Source organism: Durio zibethinus, chromosome 1, assembly GCF_047325235.1.
Source record: "Durio zibethinus cultivar Kanyao isolate XHJ-2024 chromosome 1, ASM4732523v1, whole genome shotgun sequence".
NCBI classification, from domain to species: Eukaryota; Viridiplantae; Streptophyta; class Magnoliopsida; order Malvales; family Malvaceae; genus Durio; species Durio zibethinus.
In genome coordinates, this window is record NC_143162.1 from 10,745,661 (window position 1) to 10,759,895 (window position 14,235).

Consider the following 14,235-nt stretch of genomic DNA (forward strand, 5'->3'; position numbering starts at 1 on the left):
TTTTTTAATAAAGTCACTTACTTCCACTGGTGTCTTAGATAATGTTTCACATGATATTTTTTATTGTTTACTTTGTCAACTTGGACAGTAAAGAACTTTATCTTTTAATAAAAGTGATTCCATCTCATTTGTTCCTTTTGATTTAGTTCATTCTGATATTTAGGGTCTAGCTTTCACACCAACCTTAGGACATTCACATTACTTTGTTATATATATTGATGATTTCTCTCGTTATACTTGGATATATTGATTCAAACAAAGAATTGAACCTTTATCCATTTTTCATAAATTCAATAACATGATATAAACTCAGTTTTCTAGAAAAATAAAAATTTTTAGATCTGACAATATCGATGAATATACAAAAATTAAGTTTTATAACTTATTAAAGGATGATGGGACTCTTTGTCATAGGTTTTACCTATACACTTCATAACAAAAAGGTCGAGCTAAAAGAAAATATCATCATATTCTTAACACAGTACATGCCCTTCTCATTTCCTCTTTTCTTCTTAAACGTTTTTGGGGTGAAGCTGCTTTCACTACACTATTAATCATGTTCTTTCCTCAATATTAGGCATATGGTTTCCCTATGAGGTTTATATAATAAGGTACTTAATTATCATTCTCTCAAAGTTTTTAAATGTGCTTGTTTTATTCTACTTCCTACTCATGAAAGGACTAAACTTGAACCTAGAACTAGATTGTGTTATTTTTTGGGTTATGGTATAGAATACAAAGGGTAATGATGTTATGATCCAGTATCTAAATGTCTTCGCATCTTAAGACATGTTTTTTAGGAATATAAAAAATTTACTAGTGTGTCATCATTACATTCACCATGTTCTTCTCTATGTATTTTTACAGATTCTTCTTTTCATTTTTCTTCAAATGAAGAGACTATTATAAGTACTTATGACTCAAACAGTGATCCATCTTCTTTCACTCTTACTATGTCTAATCTAACTAACACTCTTATTAATACAATTATCCCTTCATCATACATACCACCTCCACTTCATCATTCCATCCAGGTAAGGGAACCTAACACTCTACTTCGTGATTTTCACTATTTTTATGCTTTAGCCATGTTACATGAACCTCACAATTTTTATGAAATTGTTTTTAATCTTATTTGGTAGCAAATAATGACAGAGAAGCTTCAAGCTCTTGAAAAAACTCATACTTGAGATATTATTGAATGACCTCCTAATAAGTCAGTGATTGATTGTAAGTGGGTCTACACGATTAATACTAGATTTGATGGGTCAGTGAAACGTTACAAAGCTTGTCTTGTTGCTCAAAGATTTACACAAGAATATGGCATTGACTATGAAGAGACTTTTTTCCTAGTTGCACGTTTCACATCTGTTTGTTCACTATTAGCTGTTGCTACAGCTAAAAAGTGGCTAACCTTTCAAATATATGTTAAAAATGCTTTCTTGAATGGTGATCTCACCAAAAAAAGTCTATATAAAGCCATCTTCTAGTTTATATATACCTTCAAACATAGTTTGTCATCTTCAACGTGCTTTATATGGTCTTAAGTAAGGCTCTAGAGCTTGGTTCTCAAAGTTTAGTACCACTATTGCAAAACTTGATTTTACATCTAATAATCATGATTCTATCCTTTTTACTTGAACTACTAAAAATGGTACTACTATTTTCTTACTTTATGTGGATGACATAATCATTATGGGTAATGACACAAATGGTATTCAAGATCTTAAAACTTTTCTTCATTCTAAGTTTGAGACGAAAAATCTTAGTTCTTTGAGTTATTTTTAGGCCTTGAAGTCACTAGTGATTCTATTGGCTTACATTTGTCTCAAATAAAGTGTGCTTTTGATTTTATTGCTCAAGCAGGTTTAACTGATAGCAAAATTACATCATCACCACTTGAACAAAATTTGAAACTTTCTCCTTCTAATGGTACATCACTTTTATACCCTTCTTTGTATCGAATTTTAGTGGGTAGTCTCGTAAAATTGACAATTACTTGTCCAGACATTGCCTATGTTATTCATCTGGTTAGTCAATTTCTATTAGCTCCTCGATCTACTCATTTTGTTGCGATTCTTTAGATTCTACAATATGTCAAGGGTACTATATTTCATGGTTTGCATTTTTCCTATAGCTTCTCTTTGGACTTGCATTGTTATTGTGATGCTGATTAAACAGGATATCCTGCTAAACGTCGTTCTACCACAAGCTACTATTTTTTTCTCGGTTTTTCTCTTATTTCTTGTCGAAGTAAAAAACACACTGTGGTGCCCTGCTTTAACACTAAAGCTAAGTATCAAGCTCTTGCAAATGCCACATCAGAACATCTATGGTTACGAAAGCTACTTCAGGATATAGGTGTTTCTCATCACTCTAGTACTCCAATATTTTGTGATAATCAAAGTGCCATTCAAATAGCTCACAATGATATTTTTCATGAGCATACTAAACATATTAAAATTGACTGTCACTTCATTCATCACCATCTGCTTGCTTAAACTCTTCGACTTGTTCTTATTATTAGTGTTGATAAAAAAGCATATATCTTCACCAAATCACATCCACTTGGTCAATTTTTTGTCCAAATTTCCAAACTCAAATTGGCTTCTACATTACCATCTTGAGTTTGTGAGAAGTATCAATAATAGTCTAGTAATATTCTAGTAATATTCTAGATTGATGATATTATTCTAGTAATATTTCAGTAATATTCTAGAATGATTTCATATTGATTTAGAGAATATTATATATTAATTTAGCTAATTATAGGAATTAATTTAATCATTATTTCTATTTATTGTATGTTTTATTTTGTAATATTTTACCTCTGTATAAATAAGCTTTAAGCCTCATTGTAATACACAAGTCATTACAATAAAGTTTTCATCATTTTCTTCTTTTTCAACTACCATTACCACTGTCTCTAGCCTCGACCCCGTCTCTTTTTCTCATAAAGGTCGATAGAAATTTTGCAAAAAATAAAAAGGTAATTTAACTTACTTTTACCCTCAATTACTTGTTCTTTGATCTTGATTGATGATTGAGCTTGACCTGAATTCGAGTATTTTATTAATTGAGTGAATTAGGGCTCTAGGGTTGCTAATTGAAAATTTGAACTTTGAATGTTTGATAATTAAACTGTTTCTGACTTTCTATTTGAGATTGAATTTGAGATTGAGATTGGGACTTGAGTTTTTTTTTTTTTTTTGGAGTCTTGTTATATTCTTATTCTTTGCTTTTTGATTGCTTTGAAATTTTGGTTTTTTTTTTTTTTTTAACTTGAATTGGTGATGGATAATAAGGATAGCAAAAATAACGGACCGTTAACCATGACGCATTGTTTTAAATATGTTTTAATTTTACAACATTTTTTTCTTGATAGCGGTGTTTGGGATTGGTGCTACCGCAAAATCGCAGCCACTATTCTGCTACACCACTATTTTATTCCCTGGTCAAGACCTTGTGAATGTTCATGAGCTTGTAATCACTAGAAGTGTATATAATGGTGGAATATCTATCACAAAAGTGTCTTAAGGGGTATCTTAGTTCTTAAAGATGTTCCTCATCAAAGGCAGATTGCCATGTGTGTACTTGCTTCCTGTTATGATCATTGAAATCCTTTGTTGGAAATTGAAATGCTTGATGCCATCGTGTCTAATAAGGCAATTGAAGCAGCAATGCGAATTTAGAGCATAGCATTTTTAACTTGGTGTCCTCAGAACAGTTTTATTTTAAAATGAGTGTGAAAACGTATATCAGGTATCGACTATCTAGTACTGCTATATTGGAGATTTAAAAAATAAATAAATAAATATAAAACACTAATAAGATGTCTGTTACACCCTTTAGAACAATTTATTCCCTCATTCCGAGTGAGGATGCTTGAAACAACAGCATAAACCTTAAAGCCTAAGGTAGCTGAGACCCCGTCAGAACTCAGAATTGGAATATGAAGACGGATCCGACATGAATGCTGCTGCCATGTGATCAACAATTATAATGTGAATGAGCAAGTCTTATTTCTTCCTTCCCCATCTTGAAATCATGCTACTAGGCATTCACATGGACCGACCAACAAGACAATTAAATGCCAGCAGAGCAGCAATCACTTGTTCAAAATACAAAAACTGTTTGCCCTGAAAACTAAATCGGTTATGTTTTGGTGAGCGCGCAACAGCAACTGTGAGAGTCTGATGTCACTGATACAAGCATCTTTTTGAGATGTAAATATATCAGTTCACATCTGATACAAATCTTGTGGTCGTGGAGCTATTAAATCAGTTCATACATGATTTACCTGCGTGCACAAAGGAGGTAAGGTCAACAAGTGTTGTTGGGGCTTTGCTTGCTTAGTATCAAATATGAATATGTGGACTTTAGCTCCTTGTCCTAGTGGTTAGGGAGCTCTTAGGAGGACATAAACCATCAATAGCCAAATTGCCTGAATTCGATTGTGCTCCATCGTCAACATTCACCTTCTCAAACCCAAAGAAATTATTGAGTACAAGATACTGCACATATTCTAGGATAGCAGAAAGAATCAAATAAATCACATTAGGAGGCCACACGAAGTCCCTTTCAATAACTCATTTGTTCCTTGGTTTCCAAATTTACCAGCAAACAAATCCAAATTAAACAGATAGACCAAGCTATAGAATCTTCAACGAAATCATTTTTCCCACGGATTTTAACGACAACAAAAATAGTCCAGATCAACACCATTAAACCACCAAGTCCAAATTTTCCTAGAGTAAGAAGAATCTCTAAATCTCGCCATCACAACTAAGACGCCAAGCAGAAGAAGTAAAATTCCTGTTGTAGCAAGCATCCTTTGTTAACAATCTATTATGAACCACTAACCAACAAAAAAATATGTTTAAATCGAGGAGGCACATCCATCTTCCAAATTTTATTTCAACTAAAGTCAGACGAGATAATGTCCACAATTAATCTATAAGCAGAAATTATGGAAAAACTGTCCATTAGCAATTACAGCTGACCAAATAACTTGACAATCGTGATCCTGGAATAGCGTGCACCAAAGAAAACTGCTCAAGAACTGCATTGGGGTCAAGAAAATGTTCCAAGGCTTTCCTATTTAATTAATACTACTATATTTATAGTATCGCAGAAAAGTAGTCTTACAAGGAAGAAAATTATAGTAGTATTACAAAACAAAAGAGAAGTCATTGTCCTTTCACCGAATCTTCAAACTAATCATCCAAGTCGTACCCTAAACCAACCATATTGCTAACGCATTCCAAGAAAATGGATGTCAATGATGTTCATTACTACTAATTTTAGTATAGTAGAGCACCATCCAACTCCAAGTCTACGATTTCAATATTCATATGCGGCTCCAAGTAAGAATGCATAATGGACACCCCTATTATATTAGTACTATATATATTGATGGTTATTGACTAAATCACAATTTTTTAAGAAAGAAAAGTGATTAATTTGTGATTATTTAATAACTGAAGTAAGACTTAGAAAATGATGATTAAGATGGTATCAAAATATAAAATCTTGTTAGTACTATATAGAAACCCCACCCCCCCCCCCCCCCCAAAAAAAAAAAAAAGAAAAATAGTCAGGGAATATAGAACGCAGTTTACAAGGAAATGGATTGAGACTTGAGATGGTGATAGGTATTAAATTTATGCCTAGGGCTAAAGCATTATGAAAATTGCCTTCAAGATGTATATATATGCATGATTTAGAACACAAATATTGTTTTTGAAGGAAGAAAAAAAATAAATTGGATTAACACTTGATTTTTGCAAGCAGTCTCAATTAAGATGATGGTGGCTTTTGGTTTGCCATTTAAGGCATTAAACAACAAATTAATGAAGGTAGAATCAAAATCACAGTAATTAAATGTAGCATGGATTGTACATGGGAAGTTGAAGTTTGTTCAAGTGATCGATATATCTATGGATGATATAAATCTTTTAAGATGATTTTCTGATAATGCATCATTCATTTCGTTTCTTGTTTGTGCTTTTGCAATATTCCTTAAAAGCAAAATTTTAGAATATAATTTTTGGAAGAAATTACTTAAAACAAGAAGAAATTAAGAGAAAAAAAATTAGTTTATATATATAAGAGAAAGGATCAATTCGTATGGAGTAAAACTTTTTTAAATTTACATTTTTTTAATCATTGATTTTAATTGATTCAAAAGATGAAATTAAATTATTTTTTATTTTTATTTGTTTCTCTTATTTTTTAAATTTATTAAAATTAAAAATTAAAAATATATATAAAATATTTTTACTTTTACAGTATATAAATTAATTTTATTCTATATTATAATTTATAAAATAATAAAAATGAAAGAGCGAGTGAAAAACCAAATCTACATCAAATCTTAGCTTTGAACCGCTTCTTCATTTATTGATTAGCAATGACATGAACAAGAGATTCTCCTGCATTACATTCTATATATAAAAATGAAAAGTACTAGTTAAATTAGTAGTGGTTACATCTCTTCTAAGAATATGCATACATAATAATATTATTAACTACACTGCTTATTAAATAGGATATGAGACTAAGAGTACTATAACAAAAACCCCAAAAAGAAAGAGCATGGAATCAAAAACCTCCCAATAATTTACTATACCAATCATAGCTTTTTGAAACAAAAAAATAATAATAATCATAGCATGGCATAAAGAAACCAAAGGAAAAGGTGCTTTTATTTTTCAGAAAGTTTTGTTCAGTAGTTATATAAAAGTAAAAGCAAGTGAGATTATTTATTTATTTATTATTTATTATTATTATTATTATTATTAACATTTTGGGGCCAAGTGGCAGCGCTTAAATGGGATGGTCATGTGGACCACCATGTGCATCATAAACATACAGGTTCATAATAATTATTATAATGTACTGAAATTGGAGGAACATTACAAGGACTATGATGGAATGGTGCAATGTCTTTGGGCATATAGAGCAATACCATGATTTCACATCAATGAATATTAACATAGCAATACATTAGTGATAGTTGCAAATACTAATACATAAAAGGATTTCACCCATTTTTTATTTTTAGATTATTGTAAAAAAACCTACGCCCATTTTATTAATTAATGATTTATTATGCATGAATAAACATAAAAATTTAAAGTATGACAAGATGATTTGAAATAAAAATAATTTAAAATATATAAAAATAATATAATTTAAAATTTTAATAAAAAATAACTTATAAATTTAATAAAATTAAAAAATTATATTTTTATATTAATATTAATTATAACACAAATTTTTATAAAATATAATATAATATATAAATTATTAATATTTTATACACAAAGAGAGGATTAATCATTCTTAAGTGCAGGCAGACAGATCAAGCAAAGCAAGGAGGAATTATTGAGTGAGAGAGACAGGCCACGTGGGTCGTTGGCCTGTCATTGTCCCAATCACCGCTTTCTACGCGGCGTGAATGGAATGAAGATATTTGTCATGCCATATCATCAACATTAATGCTTTCTCACATACGTCGACCTGGATAAGGATGAGCTGGGACCCACAAAAGGGTAGACGCTAATTTTCATTTTACATTTTTTAATATTTGATAATTAAAATTTTTAAATACTTTTGACCACATATAATTTTGTTTGCTTTTTGAATAGGTAATAAAAAAATTATGTAACTTTTATTTATATTTTTTTGCAGTATTGGTTATTCTTACTAGAATACTAAATTTCTTAGATACTTTGATATCATGTTTTTGAATAAGAGATAAAATATATAATAATATAATTTTCATTTTATATTTTTCTTGAATTATATGTTATTCTTATTTGACTACTAAATTTCTCACTTACTTGGATAATCTATCTTGTAATTTAGTTTATCTTTTGAATGATAAGAAAATAGTATTACTACTTTTGTTGTCACTTATAATTTTTTACTTTATTTAATACAAATTAGTAATATTATTTTTTATCTTTTACAATTATTTATTATGAAATTACAACTTTTATTGTCAATGTTTACAATGTTATCTATTATAACACTATGTTATCTATTACAATCTTTACAATGTTATCTATTATAGCACTATATGTAATTTTCTAACAATTAATTATAATTACACAATTTATTAATTAGATAACACCAAATTATATTTTCACTTAATGTTATATCAATATTCTCCTTTTATCGTTACATAAAAACTGATGACTAATTATTTGTAACCGGTCAAAACCTTGGGGGAAGCTCACCAAATTGGGAGCTTACCCTACAACTGCTCCCTACTATTAACGTTATTATTATTATTATAATAATAATAATATAATGCAAATTAAGAACATGGAGACTCACCTTTGGTGGTTTTTAGTAAAATTAGAGTTTGATCTTAATATTTGTAAATTTTTTTTAATTTTTCTTAAACCTTGATCTTTTATACAAAAAACATAATGCAAATGAAGTTGATCCTAGCTTAATTTTGCTTCTATCAAGATTTATGGGGCAACTGACAAGTTGTTAAACTGATGGACGATAAAATCATGAACGGTTTGGTTGACTATTCACATACTTGTAATATAGTAGCTAGTAATACAGTACAAATTAAGCATCGTATCGATATAAAATAATCAATAGGACAAACTAATTAATTAATTAATCTTAATATATATATATATATATAGTTCAGTGGCATAATGTATTGTTCTGGACTGTAAAGATTTGGTGAACCCGCCTAACTAGACAAGTTGGCAGTCTGTTTCTGGTGACCTGGCCGAGTTGTTAAGGAGCCTTAAAAGAAACATGTAAGGCTCAGTTTCGAGTCAACCCATCCCCCATCCTCACAATTCAAAAAAAGAAAAAAAAAAGTTGATGTTCTCTTTGAACATCAACTCAAAGATGCCTTATCATTCCTTTTATTTTTGGTTCTTTAAGCTTCTTTGAATTTTTTTGTTTACCTAAAGTAGTGGCAAATATAGATATAGTGTTGCGATTTGATTATTTCTGGAAGGGTTAGCATATCTGATCATGTTACCCTTCATTGAAATTGAAACCAATCAAACACTAGTGTTAATGAAAAATTTTAATGTTTAATTAGCCTATGATTCAAAATTTTTAAAAATAATTATATGACACTAGATAAATAGATAGATAAATGAATTTATATAATATTTGCTAATATTAGAACTTATCATTGATTGATATGGATGATAAGTAATTAAAAGCTGCATGTGGTGTATATCTTGGATAATTATTATATTTATAATAATATTATTATTAGTTCAACGTTTTTACTATTAGTGAAATTGGCAAGCGACCTCTAATTAGACACCTAGTGCTTGATTTTTAAAGCATCATCTTCAGCCTTTATTTTTATTTTGGTTGGGTTATATATAGACATTCTTGACACCAAGACAAACGTCTCATATTTCATGTCTCCTAATCAGTCAAAACTGGTAACTTACTTGAAAAAAAAAATTTTTGTTTTCTTTTAATTAACTATCCATCAAAACCAAAAAAAATAAAAAATAAAAAGGTTTTTTTTTTCTTTTTGTAGTATTTTGGGGTGGGTTGGTTGGTTCTGTATGTCTTCCTTGGGGTTTGATCTCCATACGCAGTCCGCACCTCAGAGAACATTTCCCTTTTATCTGAGAAAAAGCAATTTTAGCCGGATTCCTTTGCATAAACGTGCCCTCATCAAATAAACGTGCCCATTTACATATTTGTTTTTCTTTTTAATTATTTACATAATCTAATATATTTATTTCCCACATATATAATTTATAAATTTTTAAAATTTCACAATAATTCATAAAAAATTTAATACTTTTTACTTAAATTATAAAAAATAAATATATAAATGAGTGCACATAGCACTATTTTTTTTTTACTTTTAAAATGTTTTTGTTTTTATTTTATTAATTACTATATGCCTCATTAATATTAACTTAAAAAGGAATTAATTTGTATAATGATTAGCAGCTATTACAAATTTGAAGGCATCAAAAGAGAAATACCTACTAATATTATTTACTAGTATAACAACAATTTGAATGAATTTGGATGAAATCATACCATACCACCAAATTTGTTGCAACAAGCGAATGAAAATTTGAAATATATAGGAAATGTGAAATGTGTGGCGTTGTTGACATAAACACATTCCACGTTACAACAAGATTGAGAAGTTATGAACGCACATGGTAGGGCCGCCTCCACTTTACTGGCTTTGTCGTTTCTTCGGTTCACTACGTGTCACGCTCTTATTCTGTCACTTTCTTCTAAGATATACCACCCCCTACAACTGTCACCACACACGTAATCCCGTTTTACACCGCATCATCTTTCATGTTTATAATAATAAATAAAGAATATATATTTAATACAGTAAATAAATTTTTTATATGATCAATGAATAAAAAATAAAAATTTATTAATAAAATAAATTAAATGATAATATTTTAAGAGTAAATTATTTTAATTTATATATATTTATTTTAAAAATTAATATTTATTCATTAATAAATTATTATTATTTAATTTATTAATAATATATAAAAATTATACACTATATCAAATATACACTCATAAATAAATTATAACCATTATCAACAATCATCCAATATACAGACATACATGGATCCATTTATACCATCGTATTATATTATTAATTAATCCTATGATGTTCTTATTTTTTTGGTTACATATGATGTTCTTTTTCTTCTTTCTCGTAGTAATTAAAAATAAATAAATAAATAAATAAAATTAAAAAGAGAAAAAGTAAATCTAGGTTGGAGATAGCACAGCTTTATAAGCGGCGCCAAGAGTTGTGTATAGACCTAGGAGTTGTGGTAAGCTATAGGCCCATAACACAACAAACAAATAAACACTCTGAAAAGTATTGTAGAACTGTAACAACATGGTAGGATTTTCATCTCAAACAGAATCGTGGGTTTCCATCAGAAACTCAATCTATCACTCCCAACAACACGAAACAACAACGACAACCGCGGATGCGTTCCATCGAGAACGTCAAGATTTCACAAAGATCGATCGAGAACACGACGACAACAATAACAACAACCAAGATAAGATTAGAAACAACAAGAAGAAGAATCAGGTGTTGCTAGAGGGGTACGTGGAGGTGCTGGATAAGGAGGATGAGTTGAAGAGGACAAAGAGCTTGACTGATGAAGATCTCGACGAACTTAAAGGGTGTTTAGATCTGGGGTTTGGATTCAGCTACGAGGAAATTCCTGAGCTTTGCAACACCTTACCTGCACTTGAGCTATGTTACTCTATGTCTCAGAAGTACTTGGGTGATCAACACCACAAGTCTCCTGACACATCTCCAGACACCACCACCGCTGAACCCATCTCCAGCCCCGTCGCCAATTGGAAGATCTCTAGTCCTGGTCAGTCATTTCTTTTTAATACTATATTTTTATTATTTTATTTTTCCATATGTTTCATTCCATTTGCCATCAGATCTTGTTGTGCTCGTTTTTATTGGGATGATGATGAGCTGGGTTTTCTTGCTTTTTTCCCCATCTTTTGAAGTCAGTTTTTTGGTTCAAGAGTGAGTTATGGCATGCTTTGTGCTAGATGAAATGGATATTTGGTGTTGGATTTTTCATATTTTACGGGGGACTACATAGGGATTTTTTGCTTCGAATTCCTTACTCAAATCATAACTCGGTGTCTTACGCAAAGGCAATCACGGTTGAGTTGCACTGATTTTGTGAAATCCGTGACAGTAATTTTTTGACATCTGCTTAAGGTTTATATGCGTCTTTTCAGAACAAGTACGAACTTGATGCAAATTGTTCTGATACTCGCAAATTTCGTGCATCTAGTCCCTGCAAACCGTGTCTAGAATCTAGATAACTTCTTTTAGGACCGAAATAGAAAACGGGTTTTAACCTTCAGTGCCTTTCTTGTGCATACAGGTGACCATCCAGAAGATGTTAAAGCAAGGCTCAAATTCTGGGCACAGGCTGTGGCCTGCACTGTTAAACTATGCAGCTAAAAGATTCGTCAACAATCATTGGGAAAAAACGGATCAATATTTCTCAAAGACGAGCATCAACTGCCAGAGCCCGTCATGTAGAGCTTACGCCCCGCCGATCCATGCCAGGAGTTCTTCTGGCGGGAATGAAATTTCCTGCATTAATTGTTGGGAACGAACCTGCCAAAACTTTTTAATATGGATCAGCTGCAAGGAGTAGGACAAGAAGAGTGTGATGATGAAGATGTTTCAGGTTTGAGATTAACCGAATGAGTCTGACTTAATTCTTTGAAGACAGATATATTATTATATTATTGTATCCAGTATGCGATGAATAAAATTTTCTTATGTTAGCTTCTTCTCACTGTTACTATGCTTAGTGTTTGATATTGCAATGAAGTCCTACCTACTGTTGGTTTGAACGCAGTGGTGAGAGCCTCCAGTAGAGCTTCACCAACTAGTTGCGGACCTCTGCATTTGCTGAGGTAACTAATCTAACTGCGTTGATTAACTATACATGTTTCCTTTCACTTGTACCATGACTCCTATGGTGGTGGTCGGTACCTAATGAATGTCACAGCATTCGCTACCAATAATGCTCAGCTTTGCTAACAATAGACTGATTTTGTGTTTATCCATTTTATGGATAGATGACTACTCATTTTACTGGTACTGCGGAAGCAGTTGAGAATGAGGAAAAAAAAAAAGAACTGGAGGAGAAGAAGGGCAGGCATGTATGTAGCTATTTCAACTTTCAATCGATCACAGAAATTTCTCTCATGTTCATCGCTTGTATTCTTTCTATGCCTTGAATTTAGGGCATGGCATTTGATACTTGTTATCAATGGAAATTTTGAGGATTTAGTTGTCAATACATGTTACCTGATTAAGCTAAAATGACACATGTAACCCAGGTAGCTTGAGTCCCGAGTTCTCTGATCTTTGCGTATATTATGTGTTGAAGGTTATGTTTTCAAATCACTTCTGGATCAGTTTCATTTTGGCGAAAATCCCGATTATCAGTTGTTCCTAGCTTATGATCGCAGACCACTTTGAAACGTATATTTTATTTTTATCTGCGCCAATAACAGAAGAAATTGGAAGGGCTAGCAAAATTTGAATGTTCATTGTTGGCTTGTTGCGTGTCAAACTATGGATCTAATAAGCGTTTCGGAATTACATATGTAGGCAATTGGTGCACGTACAATGGGGCAGGATGACTTGGTCAGAAGAAACTTGTCAAAAGCAACTAATTAATTTTTATTTTTTTTTTACAATCAAATTCACGTGTTAAACTCATGTAATTAATTAAATAATTAATTATTACATCATATTTAATTTATAGTTAATTTTAAACTCATGTTATGCATGAACAGTCAAATCAATTATATTTTTTTACATAACTATTTAAAAAGTAAAGAATTATTTATTTAAAAATAAATTTTTATTTTAAAAAATAATATATTATACTTAAAAATTTTGATAAGAAATCGTATTTTCATAATAATATATAAAATATATAATGTTAGAAATCTCATTCTGTAATATGAGTGATATATATATATATTTATTGGTATATTTAAAATAACCTATTGGTATTTATAAATTAGTAATTTAATACTCATACTTATCTCATCTTTAACATAAATTTATAAGTTAATAGATACAATTGAATTATCTTACTTTTTATCTCTAAAAATACAACACATAAATTTTCAAAAGAAATTAAAGAGAAACAATTATTATTTATTAAAACCAATACCATATTTATTTGATTAGTAAACTCTCAATCAAAATTAGTATTTGATTAACCTAATTAAAAAAATCATTAGAAATAAAAATCAATTATTTGTTTTAAGGTTTAATTGTTTTCTTCAAAATTGGAAAAATTTTTCAAAATATTTTTCGAATACAATTTTTTAGTGATATTTTGGGAGAAATTATAACACCAAAATTTAACAAATTTATAAATAGAATTTAACTGTTTAAGAAAAAGGAATTGTTTGACACCTATTTGACAATATATTTTTAGCATGTACAATTATATGAATTGAAATAAAAAATTTAGAATACAAATATTGTAAAAAAAAAAAGTGCATGATAAAATGTTGAATATAAAATTATACTGAATCAATGTTTTTGAATTATTTAGTAAAAATAAATATATCACTTACCTTAAACTTGTATAACTTATCTCATTATATATTATCAAATTAAAAATAAAGACCTATTTCTATCTT

General features: G+C 30.0%; 1 protein-coding gene across 4 annotated transcripts; it reads left to right on the forward strand.

The window, feature by feature from the left end:
- Positions 1 to 10,814: 10,814 nt before the first annotated feature.
- On the forward strand, positions 10,815 to 13,355 carry LOC111312107 (uncharacterized). 4 transcript variants are annotated; one of them, XR_016343244.1, is made up of 4 exons: positions 10,815 to 11,402; positions 11,937 to 12,248; positions 12,376 to 12,480; positions 12,646 to 12,867. XR_016343244.1 is itself a non-coding variant. In XM_089763170.1 (2 exons), exons 1-2 carry the CDS (start codon positions 10,907 to 10,909, stop codon positions 12,014 to 12,016), a joined length of 576 nt encoding a protein of 191 aa, XP_089619296.1. In that variant the 5' UTR covers positions 10,815 to 10,906; the 3' UTR covers positions 12,017 to 12,348. The 4 variants fall into 4 exon arrangements, 1 of the variants encoding a protein (XP_089619296.1); XR_016343245.1 differs by having other exon boundaries at positions 12,423 to 12,480; XR_016343246.1 differs by lacking the exons at positions 12,376 to 12,480; positions 12,646 to 12,867 and adding an exon at positions 12,960 to 13,355.
- The last annotated feature ends 880 nt before the right edge of the window (positions 13,356 to 14,235 follow it).